The 14424-nt window shown below is 41.2% G+C and overlaps 1 protein-coding gene across 1 annotated transcript; it reads left to right on the top strand.

Moving 5' to 3' along the window:
• Positions 1–1747: 1747 nt before the first annotated feature.
• Positions 1748–14389, top strand: sec62 (SEC62 homolog, preprotein translocation factor). The gene is made up of 8 exons (XM_078264172.1): positions 1748–1825; positions 6468–6576; positions 8431–8536; positions 8845–9040; positions 11337–11432; positions 11536–11596; positions 11758–11877; positions 13767–14389. Exons 1-8 carry the CDS (start codon positions 1790–1792, stop codon positions 14261–14263), a joined length of 1221 nt encoding a protein of 406 aa, XP_078120298.1. The 5' UTR covers positions 1748–1789; the 3' UTR covers positions 14264–14389.
• Positions 14390–14424: the final 35 nt, after the last annotated feature.

Here is a 14424-nt window from a genome sequence, read left to right on the forward strand (position 1 = left end):
GAAGGACTTTCGGTCGGCACCAAGGTGCTTTTGGAAAACCGTTCGCCACCTCAGGAGGGGGAAGCGGTGAACCATCCAAGCTGTGTACAGTAAGGATGGGACGCTGTTGACCTCAACTGAGGAGGTAATAGGGCGGTGGAAGGAGCACTTTGAGGAACTCCTAAATCCAGCTAATACGCCCTCTATGGTAGAGGCAGAGCTGGAGGATGATGGGGGATTGTCATCAATTTCCCTGGTGGAAGTCACTGAGGTAGTTAAACAACTCCACAGTGGCAAAGCCCCAGGGATTGATGAGATCCGTCCAGAAATGCTTAAAGCTCTGGGTGTGGAGGGGTTGTCTTGGTTGACACGCCTCTTCAACATTGCGTGGAAGTCTGGGACGGTGCCTAAGGAGTGGCAGACCGGGGTGGTGGTTCCCCTGTTCAAAAAGGGGGACCAGAGGGTGTGTGCCAATTAGAGGGGTATCACACTTCTCAGCCTCCCAGGTAAAGTCTACTCCAAGGTGCTGGACAGGAAGGTTCGGCCGATAGTCGAACCTCGGGTTGAAGAGGAACAATGCGGATTCCGTCCTGGTTGTGGAAGAAATTTGTAATACAAAAAAATACTTTTCATGGGTACTTTCATGGTGTAAAGTTTCATTTTGATAGGAGTAAAGGAAAAAAATTACAATTAGTCTGTCGTAAAACGCTACTTTGCCTGGACTAGGCCTACTCCTCTCCTCTGCTCTTCCTCTGCTCTTCCTCTCCTGTTCCTCTCCTCTGCTCTTCCTTTCCTCTCCTCTGCTCTTCCTCTCCTCACATCTCTCGCTGAAATTAAGTGTGTGATCAGTCTCTGCTCAGACTCTCCGACGGGGAAGCGGGCCCCTCCCGCATCACTGTGATTCTCTCTCTCTGACTCTCTCTCTCTCTCTCTCTCTCTCTCTCTCTCTCTCTCACTGGTAGCCTGACTGTGTCCCCCCGCACCGGGGCAGCGGGCCCCTCCCGCATCACTGTGACTCTCTCTCTTTGACTCTTTCTCTCTCTCTCTTCTCTCTCACCGGTAGCCTGACTCTGTCCCTCCGTTGCGGGGCAGCGGGCCCCTCCCGCATTACTCTCTCTGTCATCTGACTGCAGCTGGATCTCTCTCCTCTCTGTCTCATCCTCTCTGACGGAGCTACCAAACTCAACTGTTTCTGTCAAAGAGAACGTGTTGTGTCAGGCTTTTACACAAGCTAATGGACGTTAACATTAGAGCTGGCCTGTTAGGTTACGTTACAAGGCTCGTAAACGTTGGCTACGCTGTTTCTTACCTTGCTCTACGTTGACTTTACTAGTTCCAGCTTCACCGTCACCACCTTTTTTTTAAATATTTGTTTAGAAAAATCTCTAAGGCCTCTATTTTCTTCTTCTCTTTTCTTTCCTTTTCTGAGCACCGGACTTCTGCTGACCGGACATTTTGAGCGTACTGAACTTCAAATCAAATGACAAGATCAAATTTTGATCAGTGGCCAAACCATTTTTGTGTTGGGGGTGGGGGGGGTTCTTGACCACTATTTCAAGGACAATTAGGAAGAAAACAAATAAAAAGCTTTTATGTAACTCAAATATTACATATTTTTACCACAAATAGGCCTACTTTAAAAAATTTTTTTAAATTATTCCATAATTTAATGAGGGCCCAGTTACGCTAAATAAAATCATCTATTTTTTTGTCAACTACTAATCGGTTAGTCTCGCGATACTACAGGATACTACACGCTCCATGCGCGTGCGCAGCCTCGCGCCCGTCAGAGGAGCTGAGTTGGGGGATCATGGCGGAGCGCAGGAGGCACAAGAAACGGATCCAGGTAACATCACTTAATTCATAGAAATTGCTGCCCGTGCAAATTAAAGGACAACAAATAACAACCATGTGCTAGTTTACGACCTATTGAGGGATGTTTGTTAACGGCAGCATCCTCGTGGGGAGCCAGTAACCGGCGGCAGATAAAGCCAGATGATGGCTAACGGTAGCTAGCATTAGCTGGGTAGCGAAAACAAATGTTAGTGTTTGTATTTTGATTTCACGGTTTCGAGCTAATTATTATCTTTATTGCCAGTAGCACTCACACAAGAAAGTTATTCTTATAGGTTCTACTTAGCTGTCTCTACAGTCCACCATCTTTTTTCTGATTGGAAACGTTTTCTGGCTAAGCTGCGTCAGCTCTAACCAGACGTGTTTACATAATGTTCGGCAATCTGCGGGAACTTTAATTAATGAGTCAACACAGTGCATCACAATCTAACTTACTGTGCGGGTAGCAGCGTTGTGACGTTACTTTGCCTCCAGTAGCGCTTGATTTCAGTCAAAGAAACAGTATATAGAGTGGCTACAGGGTCAGTCAACGTAAGCATCACTCCAGTGCATGTTTAAAACAAAACAAAACGTGTAGTAGTTTAGTTTTGGATCCCAAGCCTTTCCCCCAAAAGCATGCCATATTACTGATCTGTTTGTACCACCAAAACCAGAAACAATAATTTGATTACTTCACCTGTCACGTGGTAAGAACAGATGAAGAAGACATGAACAGGCCCATTTCAGATGTCTATTGATACATATGCATAAAAACCAGATTAGCAAAACTTTGTTTAGAGGCATTTTAATTAAATATGATTGTAGTTTTCATTCAGACATGAGCTGTGTCCAAGTTTCATACTTTAAATATGTGGTCTAAGTTTGTTGTGTGATAAAACTGGAAACGGAGCAAAATAAAGCATTCACTATGTTGAAGTTCACAGGTGTTAAAACGTTTTACTGTTTTTATGTCTTATTGTTAGTTCCATTTTAAGTTGCAGTTTGATTGCTGTCCAGTGGTGCAAATAGTGTATAATTATCTGTATGTTGATTGCAATGCATACTAGTTTCAAAACATACTATACATACTATTGGATATATTATAGTACATACTGTATACAGTTAGTATGGATTTGGTACACAGCAATATTGTCAGACTCAGCTGCATAATTAACAACACATAGCCACTATTGTGTGGACCACAGTTAAGAGAGGCCTGTTTAATAACAACATCATCACTCTGTATTACATTCAGATTTTCTTTTTTTAACCTCTGTTTCTCTTGATTGCTAAAATGCGATTTTATTGTGTTTTACCTGACAGCATTCAGGGGCTTCAACATTCATAGATATAGAACAAGTGTTTTATATCTATGCTAAAATTGCTCTGTAACCAAAGATATTACTTTGATATTAAATATTAATATGCCAATTTATTAAGTACATCTAGCTGAAACTAATGTTCTCTAATTTAACAGCCCTGCAATAAATCCTACCTTTTATTAAGTTTGTTTCTTAAAAGAGTTTTAGACATTTTATATCAATGTAGACTAAATATTAATATTAATGCATTACACCTTGCAGTGTAACAATTCAACAGCACCACAAACTACAGCCTCCAAAATGAACATTTCATCCTTCATAGGATTACTGTTGTTCTAGACTGCACTAGTTTTAGCAAGGTGTACCTAATATCCTGGCAACTGAGTGTACAGTAGTTCTCTTGCCCGTTTGAGTTCAGTTACTTCAGTTGCATAACAAACAGAGATGGTATTTTCTCATTTATGAGCATACCTGAAACCAAAAATAGAGTTTTCTCTTAACACCACCACTATACATTATACACACAATTCCTCTTTAGTTTTCAAACACCATATGATTGGGCTTTACATCACAGTATTCAAGAATTGACATGAAGCCAAGATTATTATTTCAATGTTGGTTGCCTGTTACTTGGTTCACCTCGATAAGTAATGCTGTCTCATTCAACAGGCCTGCAATAATTAAACCCTACATTGACAAAGGTTATAATGTTCAGTTTTATGGGATTTTATCTGCTCTATTTAAATTAATGAGGGTAGTCTAAATATTAGAAACACTTCCCAATATAACACAATACAGTCCAACAGCGCCACAAACTGACTGTAATGTTGAATCAACACCTCTCTGAAAAACATTTGCAACTTCATAACCCTCATGTAGGAAGGATTTATTACAAGGCTGTTGCATTAGCTTGAAGTGGGTGTTCCTAATTAACCACCCAACTAAGTGTAGGTCTCTGCATGTTCGAGTTCAGTTGCATAACTCATATTGTTATGACCTTTATGTCTTGAAAGAGGCTTCCAAAGATCACCACGCTAGATTACACAACAGTTATCTCCTTTTGGACATGATTCCTCTTGATTATTCAGCTCCCATTTTTCATTGTGTCTTACCGTATTCAAAAGGGGAAATAGGTGTCATATCTAGCCAAAACTGTTATTTGGATATGCATTTTAAAGACCAGTGCTTTGGTCCTAGTGTGGAGCAATAGCAATCACATACTATGGCTGTTAGAGCAGAGCAGCTAATCCTTTTGTGATCAAGCCTGGTAGATCATATAGACGGTGACAGGGGGCTTTCTGTGTAGGGGTCTCATGTAACTGAGCTGTGTGACTGATACCTGCTTCTTTAAACAAAGGCTGGTTTGATAGCCTCATCTTCCTCATGTTGCTGGCCGGAACCAGCTGGACTGGATAGAGCAGCACTGACTCTCATTGTGCCAATGCTCTTATTCCATCTGTGTTGGCATGTGGTTCAGTGCTACAGGCAGACAGTGCAGATGTTGTGAGAAGGGAGGACGACTTTTGCTAGATACTATCTACACTGTGCAAGCTTTTTTTTTTCAGCCACTCCGATTTCAATATTATTTGAATATATTTTGGTTACCTCTGATATGGTCTATGAATGAAACTTTTGCTCAAAGTAGATTGTTGTTCGTGGAACAGAGAATACATTCTCACAGTCAAAGATTTTAGCACCCAAGCAGATACAGCAGAGCTAGTATGTTCATTTAGGGATGAAGGACCGTTAAATATTCAACGTTGACCCTTTAAATGTAGTCTGAATTTGGTCAAGTAGATATTTAATTCACTGGATTAGACAAAACATAGACTAAAATCCGGTCATTTTTAATCTCTGTTTTCTAGTTTTTAGTTAAAACAAAAATGTATCCAGATATATAAAATGTAATAGATTTAAGTCACTCACCACACCTGTTTTACATTAAAAAGGCTGAGCACATTTTAGTGCAATGCAGTGCAGAAGCCTGGGTCGGATGCAATTACTATTTTTGTTAATCTTATAATGGTCACTTTTGTTGAGTGACAGAGGTGTTGTGGATTTCACTTTATAATAATTTTTTAATATGGTCATAGTTCGGGCTGTTGTATTGACAACATATTAGGTATACTTTACAGCATAATACAGGTGCACTACAACAGAGGGCTGTGCAATTAACCAAATTTTTTATCGTGATCACGTTTTCAGCTCACAACGATCACAAAAACAGATTAATCGAGAAAAATCATTATTACCTTTTGCAAGCAAACTCTTATTTTGTCTTGTGTTCTGACTGAGAAAAAACGGGAAAAGTATTAAGGGAAATAATTTCATATTTTAAGGTGAGTAATCATGTTAAATAATCGTGATTTCAGTATTGACCAAAAATAATCGTGATTATGATTTTTTTTTTTCTCCCCATAATCGAGCAGCCCTACAACAACAACACTGCAAATAAGTAGTACCAGTAGTTTGTGCACCGCCGCCGCAGAATTCTGAGCGCCACACAATCATCAATGTCCTTTGCTCGTGTTTTATAGTAAAATATATAAATAGAAGACTAGCATCTAGCCTATTATCAGTTTGTAGAGCGGAAGCTGTGCAGCAGCCGCTCTGCGAATGGTCCGCATATACATGTTTACTGCCTGTGCCTCTTCACACATGCACGGAGCAGAGCAGATGAGAGGCATGTAAAGTGAAGATAATGGCATATGCCGGATAACGTAAACCCTGTCTGGATGTATCTTTAAGATTTGCTGTTGATTGTCTGCCTGTAGTTCAATGCCAGAACATAATTATAATAATAACTTTTATTGATATAGCACCTTTCATGAAACCCAAGGACACTTTACAGAATTACAGTGGCTATACTAAGGGAGGTTGTACGCTGTGGTAAACAAGTGGTGTTTCAGGAGTTTTTAAAAAATGTCCAGGGATGTAGCATTTTGAATATCTGCAGGGAGGTTGTTCCAGAGGGATGGGGCTGCAACACTAAAGGCTTTGTCTCCAAAGGTACAGAGTCTGGTGTGGGGAATAGAGAGCAGCCCAGCGTCTGAGGACCGCAGGTTTCGGGGTGGGGTGTATGATGGAGGAGGTCAGAGAGGTACAGTGGGGCCAGGGCATGGAGGGATTTGTAGGTGAGAAGGAGGATTTTATATTTGATGCGGGACTTAATTGGGAGCCAGTGAAAGTGGATGGGGGTTGGGGTGATGTGCTGCCACGTCTTGGTGTGGGTGAGGACCCTGGCAGCAGAGTTATATAGTAAAGTATCATTGACTGATTGTGATATTGTTTTCATGCGTGTATATTCATCTGTGTGTTTGTCTGGTCCTGCAGGAGGTGAGCGAGCCCACCAAGGAGGAGAAGGCGGTGGCCAAGTACCTCCGATTCAACTGCGCAACCAAGTCCACCAACATGATGGGCCACAGAGTCGACTATTTTATTGGTTAGTGCTCAGCTGTGGGATGTGAGGCAACAGGCACAACACCAACCTACACATACTGGGTGTAGTTTGAATCAGGAGATCAAACCCTGCCTTCTGTTTGTTTTCGAACACACAGGCAGAGATTCAGTTGCATTTGATTTTGTCACAGTGATTAAAAACCTGTGGTTTTTTTCACACAAGTATTTTTAGGGCAAACTCTGTGTCACATTATCGAAGAGTTGTCAAATTCTTAAACAAATGTTTCAGCTGCAGTCCCATTTACAGACCTGACCCAGCAACACAGTATTTATACTTGTCTTGTTTTGCATGGTGCAATACGTTTGTTTTGGGAAATGCTGTTTGCTTAGTCAGTAGTTGTGTATAGAAGAGGTTATGACTGCTGAGGCCGCTTATCCCTCTCATCACCATCACATGACCTTTCTTATCTTTGCTTTGGACAGCTGTCTACTGCCTGTAGCCATTATTCAAGGTTAATTTGTCAGATAAAGGGATAAGTAGACATACTTACAGTGATCAATATTTTTACAACAAGAATGAATCAAATTAAGTTGTGAAAGAGGTGCTCGTAGTGACTTACTGAAGCTGCAGCTCCCCTCAGCTTCACAAAGCTTTATAGTGAGTTTCACTTCATTGTTTAGCTGTCCAACCACAGCCTTAGCATGCATTCACATTGCCTGAAAGCACCGGTCTGCCCATTAATTTTGAATGGGGGTAGATGAAAAAGAACGCAGAAACAAATGTTGAGACGATTCAACTTTTGGAGAAACACAACCCCACGTCACGCTGCGGTGGCTAACCATGTACCCGGCAATCGGACTCGTCTGTCGGTTTTGAGGCGGTGTGAGAGGCCCGTACAGTACACAGGATACATCACTGCCTCTATCGCTGCTGGTTTAAAACCCAAGCACTGAACTGCCCAGGTGTTTGTGTAACAGTTGACTGTTTCCTGCAACAACAAAGCACCATTGCTAAATAAATTAATTAATTAAGCTGCTTTCGAGTGCAGTCGGAAATGTTGAGATCTATAAACAATCTTACGGAAAACAGTAACTGTGAAATATGTCTCCTTGTGCTACATTGGGGGGAGGGGGGGTTAAAGAAAACAACAGGGCATCACACAAATGGGCCTTTTCAGTGACATTCCCACATCGCCGCACCACCCTGCGGCAAATCGCCTGTTCCCCGGGGGCTAATGTGAACGCAGCTTTACTGTTTTGGTTCACTCTCACTGCTCTCATAGCATTGTTTTCAGCCACAGCAGACAGCTATTTTCTAAAAACCCACAGTACACTACTACCTGCTCTACACCAAACAGCAGACCGACACAGCGACCAGCTGGTGAACACAGTGGAGCTAAACAGCCAAATGTTTCCCTCAGGAGTTGGTAGAGACCAAAGCAGAGATAAAAGAGATTGAATATTGGACTTACATTCCTCACAAACACGACTCCACGTGAATGATAATGTTGGTCTGTAACTGCTAGATGTGTAAATAAGCAACTCTTCGCTTACAAGCTAGCAGTATCAACTTATATGGTGATGATAGCATCAGTGTTTTGTTCACAACTAATTTCTGCTGCCCCCAATTGGCATTGACATTTTACTCCATCTAAACTACTGCCCACTGTTCTGTTTTGTATTCAGTTTTTAGATAATTAGAATAATAAATATATTCCATGTGCATTAATGTAGTGAATTTTCATTCAACACAGGCTATGACGTTTTTCGCACTTATGGCAATTATTCAGCTTCTGCACAGCTGATAAAAAGACAGTTTACCAGAATAATCACTGAATGAAATTTTCAGACCCTGTACCACTCTGTTTTTTTAATATGTTCGTGTCCCTATATTTAGCCTCCAAGGCAGTGGACTGTCTGATGGACTCCAAGTGGGCCAAGGCGAAGAAGGGAGAGGAGGCGCTGTTCACCACCAGGGAGTCTGTGTTGGATTACTGCAACAGGTTAGCTTTCTAACACACCCTGCTACCTGTCTGATGTTGTAGATGAATAATTATTTGTCAAAAAGTGTTAGTCCAAAATAAGGTATCTAAGCATTTGATACATACACTTGCAATATGGTCACTGGTATATAGGGCTGCAACTAACAATTATTTTCACTGTCAATTAATTCACTGGTTATTTTCTTGATTTGTCAATTAATTGTTTGGTCGATATAATGTACGGAAATAATGAAAACCGTCCTACAAATCAGTGGTAAATAATCAGCCATTCTACATCAGCCACAGTCATTCTCCTCCGTCCTCTGTAGACTCCTAAAGAAGCAGTTCTTCCACCGGGCTCTCAAAGTGATGAAGAAAAAGCCTGAGAAAGACACCAAGAAAGAGAAGGAGAAAGAGAAGGAGAAGACCAAGGGTGACAGCAGCAAAGAGGAGGAGAGAAAAGGGAAGAAGGAGAAAGAGAAGAAGAAAGAGTCTGAGGCTGTTGAAACTAAGAAAGAGAAGAACGTACGTGATCTAACACTGTTGACCTCTATGTTGACAAAACCCCTCAGATTATATCTGTCTTCACAAGATAGTGTTATCACTGTTGCAGCTTTTATGTTTGGCCTCTATAAAAAATATTAACGAGAGAGCATCCCATTAAAAATTAGGTATTTGGTAAAATACGAAATGCCATGAATACTGTTTACGAATTTAGTGGATGGAAATGCTTGTGCTTTACTGTCAAACATCAGTATATTTACACTGCTGTGACAGAGGGATCCATCTGAAACAAGGTGTTGGCACAGTTTACAGACACCCCCTCACACTGATTTCAGTTTTTGTATGTTTGTTTAATGAGTGGTCAGAGTTGCCTTGACACTGCTGAACTTGACAGTAAACAGGTGGATATTGACTGCTGTACACAGATCTTTAGAAATCAGAAAATAAAAAGCTCATGGTCATCAGTTCATGGTGGAAAATTAACAGGTGAGGTTTTTTTGGGCCAAAGGCCAGTTTGAGTTAATAATAGGGGTGGTACGGTTCATGAAAAAACATCCGAACCGCTCGGTTCGCTTGTCTCGATTCGGACCGTGTGTGCGTCGCACAGTTCGTCAGTCCACTGTTAATGTGCACTAACCACTTACTGCCGTAGTGCCCACTTTCGACACCTATGTTGAAACACTTACTGGAAACGACGAGCGTGACGAACGCAACACATGGCAGCTGATTGGACGAACGCATCACGTGGTTCTTGCTGCTCCCGAATTTCAAAACAGACTCTAATGGCGTCTCATTCTGAATACGATCCGTTCTCTTAATACATCCACGATACGATCTCGTATTTTACGAAAATAGTTCTGACAACATTTTAAGCGAGAAATAGGCCATACAGTTGCTGAATCTGTCTGTTTTTTTGATCGACAAAGGTCAGTCTAAAAGATTTTCATCAGATTTTGAGAGGCGCCGAGCCGACCACTCCTCAAGTGGAGTGTGGAATGCTGCAGGTCACGTCACATGCAGAAATGGTAAGTGGGAGAGATGAGGAAGGCTGCCCGGAGTCGGAGGATGCGCTAGTCTGGTGTGTGGGAACATTTTGGAATTCATGTTACCTATGATGACAGCGGAAATAAAACAATAGATAGAACTGCCACTGTGTGCATGTATTGTGCAACATGCATTCAATATGCTAATTTTAGCTATATATCATATGCTGAAGTATATTTCTGGAGTGTTAATGATTAAAAGAAAAAATAACAAGAACCGAAAACCGTGACCCTAAAACCGTGATACTAACCAAACCGTGGATTTTGTGAACCGTACCACCCCTAGTTAATAATGTGACCAGCCAACTATAACCAACTGAAATGCTGCATTCAGTGTAGACCTTCCAAAAACATTAACACTTAAAGTACAAGTTTAGGAAATACTCTCGTTCACTTGCTTGCCTAGAATGATGAAAAAACTGTAAATTATCATTTTTACACTTACACTAGTTTTGTACAGAGTAAACAGACACCATACAACATGTTAAGTAGTAAGCTGTAGAGGTGCCGGTAGGTGGATTTTGTTACCTTTCTGGCACAGTCAGCTAGCGGTTTCCCGCTAAGATAAGTTAGCCGGCTGCTGGCTGTAGCTTCATTTTTATCGTATAGACATGAGAGTGGTATCATCTAGTTCTCTGCAAGAAAGTGAATAAGCACATCTCCTTTTTATAAGCATGTTTTTAACGTAAAGCTCACAGTTGGCATAAGGTTAAGTTCCAGGCTATGATCTGTCTCTCTAATTCCCCTTTCACACCAAGGGCTCAACCAGGGTTGATATTGTGTTTGAAAGGGTTAACCTGCGTTGATAGACTCAGCTTCGCAACCCAGGTTGATATGTGGTTGATGCAGGTTGAACGCAGGTCCATTTCTATGTGAATTGCACGCGACCAGGGTCGCCAACAACCGGGGCAGGACAAATGATGTCATTGGTTGGAAGGTGTCCAGTCATGACCAAATTGTCACAGGTCTTTTTTTAAATGAGCCGGGGAAGCCAACAGCAAAGCCTAACTTTACTTTAATGTTTAACATTGTGGATATAGACTAAACGGAGAAATGTTCTCCCCTTGTCCAAAAATAATAATAAACCTTCCATGACCAGGAATCAACCCGTTTTGACTGGCTTGGTTTGAATTGACAAAAGAACGACCCTGGTCATTGGTGTGAAAGAGGTATTACCAATACATAGGTCCCACTGACTGCAGTATAAGTGATTCCTACGTAAAACTACAGATTTCATATATAACATTTGTTTATTTAATTATACATTCTCATAGGATGATAGTCCTGGAACGCCCAAGAAGAAGAAAGAGGTGAAGAAGAAGTTTAAACTGGAGCCTCATGAAGATCAGCTGTTTCTAGATGGAAATGAGGTGAGTGTGCTTAGAACATAAATATGTATATATGTGGGAGAAGTGTTTGTGATCCTGAAAGACATCAAAACCCAAAATGTGTCTCTTTTCTTTCTTTTTCTAGGTGTATGTGTGGATTTACGATCCTGTTCATTTTAAGACATTTGCCATGGGACTGATACTCGGTGAGTCAGAGGTTTAAAATCATAAACAGAGTTCTTTTGAAAAATAACTGAATATAGGGTTATCTTTCGCTGATGGCAGCTGATTTTACTTTTTTTTTACTCAACGTGTGTGTGTGTGTGTGTGTGTGTGTGTGTGTGTGTGTGTGTGTTCTGTCTTTCAGTCATTGCTGTGATAGCAGCCACACTGTTCCCCCTGTGGCCAGCAGAAATGCGTGTAGGAGTTTACTATCTAAGTGTTGCGGCAGGCTGCTTTGTAGCCAGTATATTGCTTCTTGCTGTTGGTAAGTACATGTACTTTGTGTATGTATATATATATAATATTAGGGCTGTCAAAATAACACGTTCATTTCGATTAATTAATCTGAGAAAAAATAACGCGTTAAAAAAAATAACGCAGATTAATCCATTCCATATTGACATTTGACCCGGAGCCGTTCTAGCCACCATTGGACTGTAAAATGAAGGAGGGAGACGAGAATGTGCTGCCTGGATCATTCATTGGAACATTTACTTGTAAAAATCTTCTTCCTGCCAACCCTGGCTACCGAAATCTGGTGCCACTGATATGTCTGCGCTTCTCTCTGAGACGTTATAGGCAACACAAACACCGCTGCATGTGACGCTAGTTAACACTATACTCGACAGCAGCTAACGTTAGCCTACCGCTAGCTAGTAGCTGGATTAAACACGGTTACAATGCTGACAGCTAACGCTAAACGGTGTAAAGTCTGACTGTGTTTTACTGTAGAGGATTCAACACCGGTATGTAACAATCTGTAGCTGCCGTCGGAGAAACAACACGGACGGTGCGTTCAATGAAACTGGTAAACTACAGCCTCGTGGTGCATTTAAAGTTATTGTAAATGTCCTTTTACCATCTGGTGGTTGTTTTTGTAGTTCAACAGCAATTTACTAGTGAAATAAGTTATTATTATACATTATTATTAAATCATTCATTTTGACCATGTGGCCTTAGCAATAAACAAGCCGTTCTTTAATGTCACCAACTGTTGTTCAGCACCCTTTTTTTTTCCTTTTTTTCCTTTCTTAAAAAGTATCGGTTCAGGCACCATTAATTATGTATGCGATTAATTTCGATTAATTAATCACAGAGTATGTAATTAATTAGATTACATTTTTTAATCGATTGACAGCCCTAATATATATACATCATAACATTTTAAATATAAATGTCGCCCTAGCCATTTTTAATTTGCATAGGAATTTGTTTGAGTTTTTAGCAGTAGTTCCCAGCTTTTTTCTCTTGTGGCACCTTTTAATGTCCATGTCATCACCAGTTGCGTATGTCTAATGGATGTGGCTAGTTCAAACATTTATCTTTTTCTTGTTTTATTAGAAGAAGAAAAAATATGTTCCTAAGAAGGAAAATGACCCAGTAGTTCACACAAAAAGAGCAAAGATTAAGGGCTTAGTATGTTTCAAACAAAATAGTTCACACAAAGTCTCCACCAAACATTTCCAAAAGCAAACGTGTTGTTTAAAAACATGCCGTCATAGAGAGACGCAATTAATCATTCAAATGGGGATACCGGCACACACCCTTGGAATCTTTACACTGACGGCAAAACATTTTCATTTTGCCGCCCATGTTATCAAATCTGTATGGTCACTCTGGCTGCAATCAGGAGTGGAGCGGCTGCGCCGGGCAGCAATCATTTCAGCGTAGTAGTATATTACTATAAAATAAATAAAACCTGCATCCCCATAGGGATGCTGTCAGCAAGAATGACATTTTTCCTAGCTGTATACTTAATTTCATTTTATTAATTTCAATAAATTGTTCAGTTCTTCAGTTAAAACAAGACAGCACGGCTTTATTTGTAGGGCTCCTTTCAAACAGAGAGGCAATTCAAAGTATTTATATAAGCAAAGAAATGCATTTGTAAAATCAACTACAATAGAATAAAATTAAAGAGAAAAAAATGTATAATAAAAAACAAATAACACATGAGGGATACAGTTACAACGATGTAATTAGTTATAAGTTGCCCCATATTCAGTAAGGGGAATAAAAGTATTGTAGACAAACATTCAGTCACAGGTGAGCAGCAGAGGGTTTAATCTAGATTTGAATACCACTATAGTTAAAGAGATGTATGAATTGCTGTAGATTAAAATTGATCCCACTGGTTGTCACCTCTGTCTTCAGCCCGCTGCATCCTCTTCCTGATCATCTGGCTGGTGACTGGCGGGCGCCACCATTTCTGGTTCCTTCCCAACTTGACTGCAGATGTTGGTTTCATCGACTCGTTCCGGCCGCTCTACACCCACGAGTACAAAGGACCGCGGGCCAGCAATAAGAAGGGCTCAGACAAGACAGACGAGAAGGACAACGATGGCAACAAGGCTCAGAAGTCAGACAGCGATGACAAATCAGACAGCGAGAAGAAGGACGGCGATGAGGAAGAGGAAGAGGAGGAGGAGGAGGGCAAAGAGGCCGAGGGGGAGGGAACGGGGGCAGACCGCCACTCAGACACAGACAGCGACCGCCGGGAGGAAGAAGGCTCGCAGCACAGCAACGGGAACGACTTTGAGATGATCACCAGGGAGGAGCTTGAGCAGCACACAGAGGAGGAAGACGAGGAGACGCAAGAGAGGAAAGAAGGGGGTGAGAGTGAGACTAAACCCCAGACTGCTGAAACATAAACTTCTTACAATCCCATCACTCTCTACTTTTTCTCTCTCTGGCCTTTCCTCCCTTCCTCCTGTGATCCCAGGACCTGCTATTCCGGCCTCTCTGAGCCTGCTGAGGCAGAGGAGAGGCTTCATCTCTTCTTGTTGAGATCTTCCACTAAACCGTACCAATA

Source organism: Sander vitreus, chromosome 12 (assembly GCF_031162955.1).
Source record: "Sander vitreus isolate 19-12246 chromosome 12, sanVit1, whole genome shotgun sequence".
NCBI classification, from domain to species: domain Eukaryota; kingdom Metazoa; phylum Chordata; class Actinopteri; order Perciformes; family Percidae; genus Sander; species Sander vitreus.

Coding starts and splice junctions, on each gene's coding strand:
- sec62 (XM_078264172.1), top strand. CDS start 1,790: ATGGCGGAGCGCAGGAGGCACAAGAAACGGATCCAG. Junction 6,577..8,430: donor CAGAGTCGACTATTTTATTG/GTTAGTGCTCAG, acceptor CCCTATATTTAG/CCTCCAAGGCAGTGGACTGT. Junction 11,597..11,757: donor TGCCATGGGACTGATACTCG/GTGAGTCAGAGG, acceptor TCTGTCTTTCAG/TCATTGCTGTGATAGCAGCC.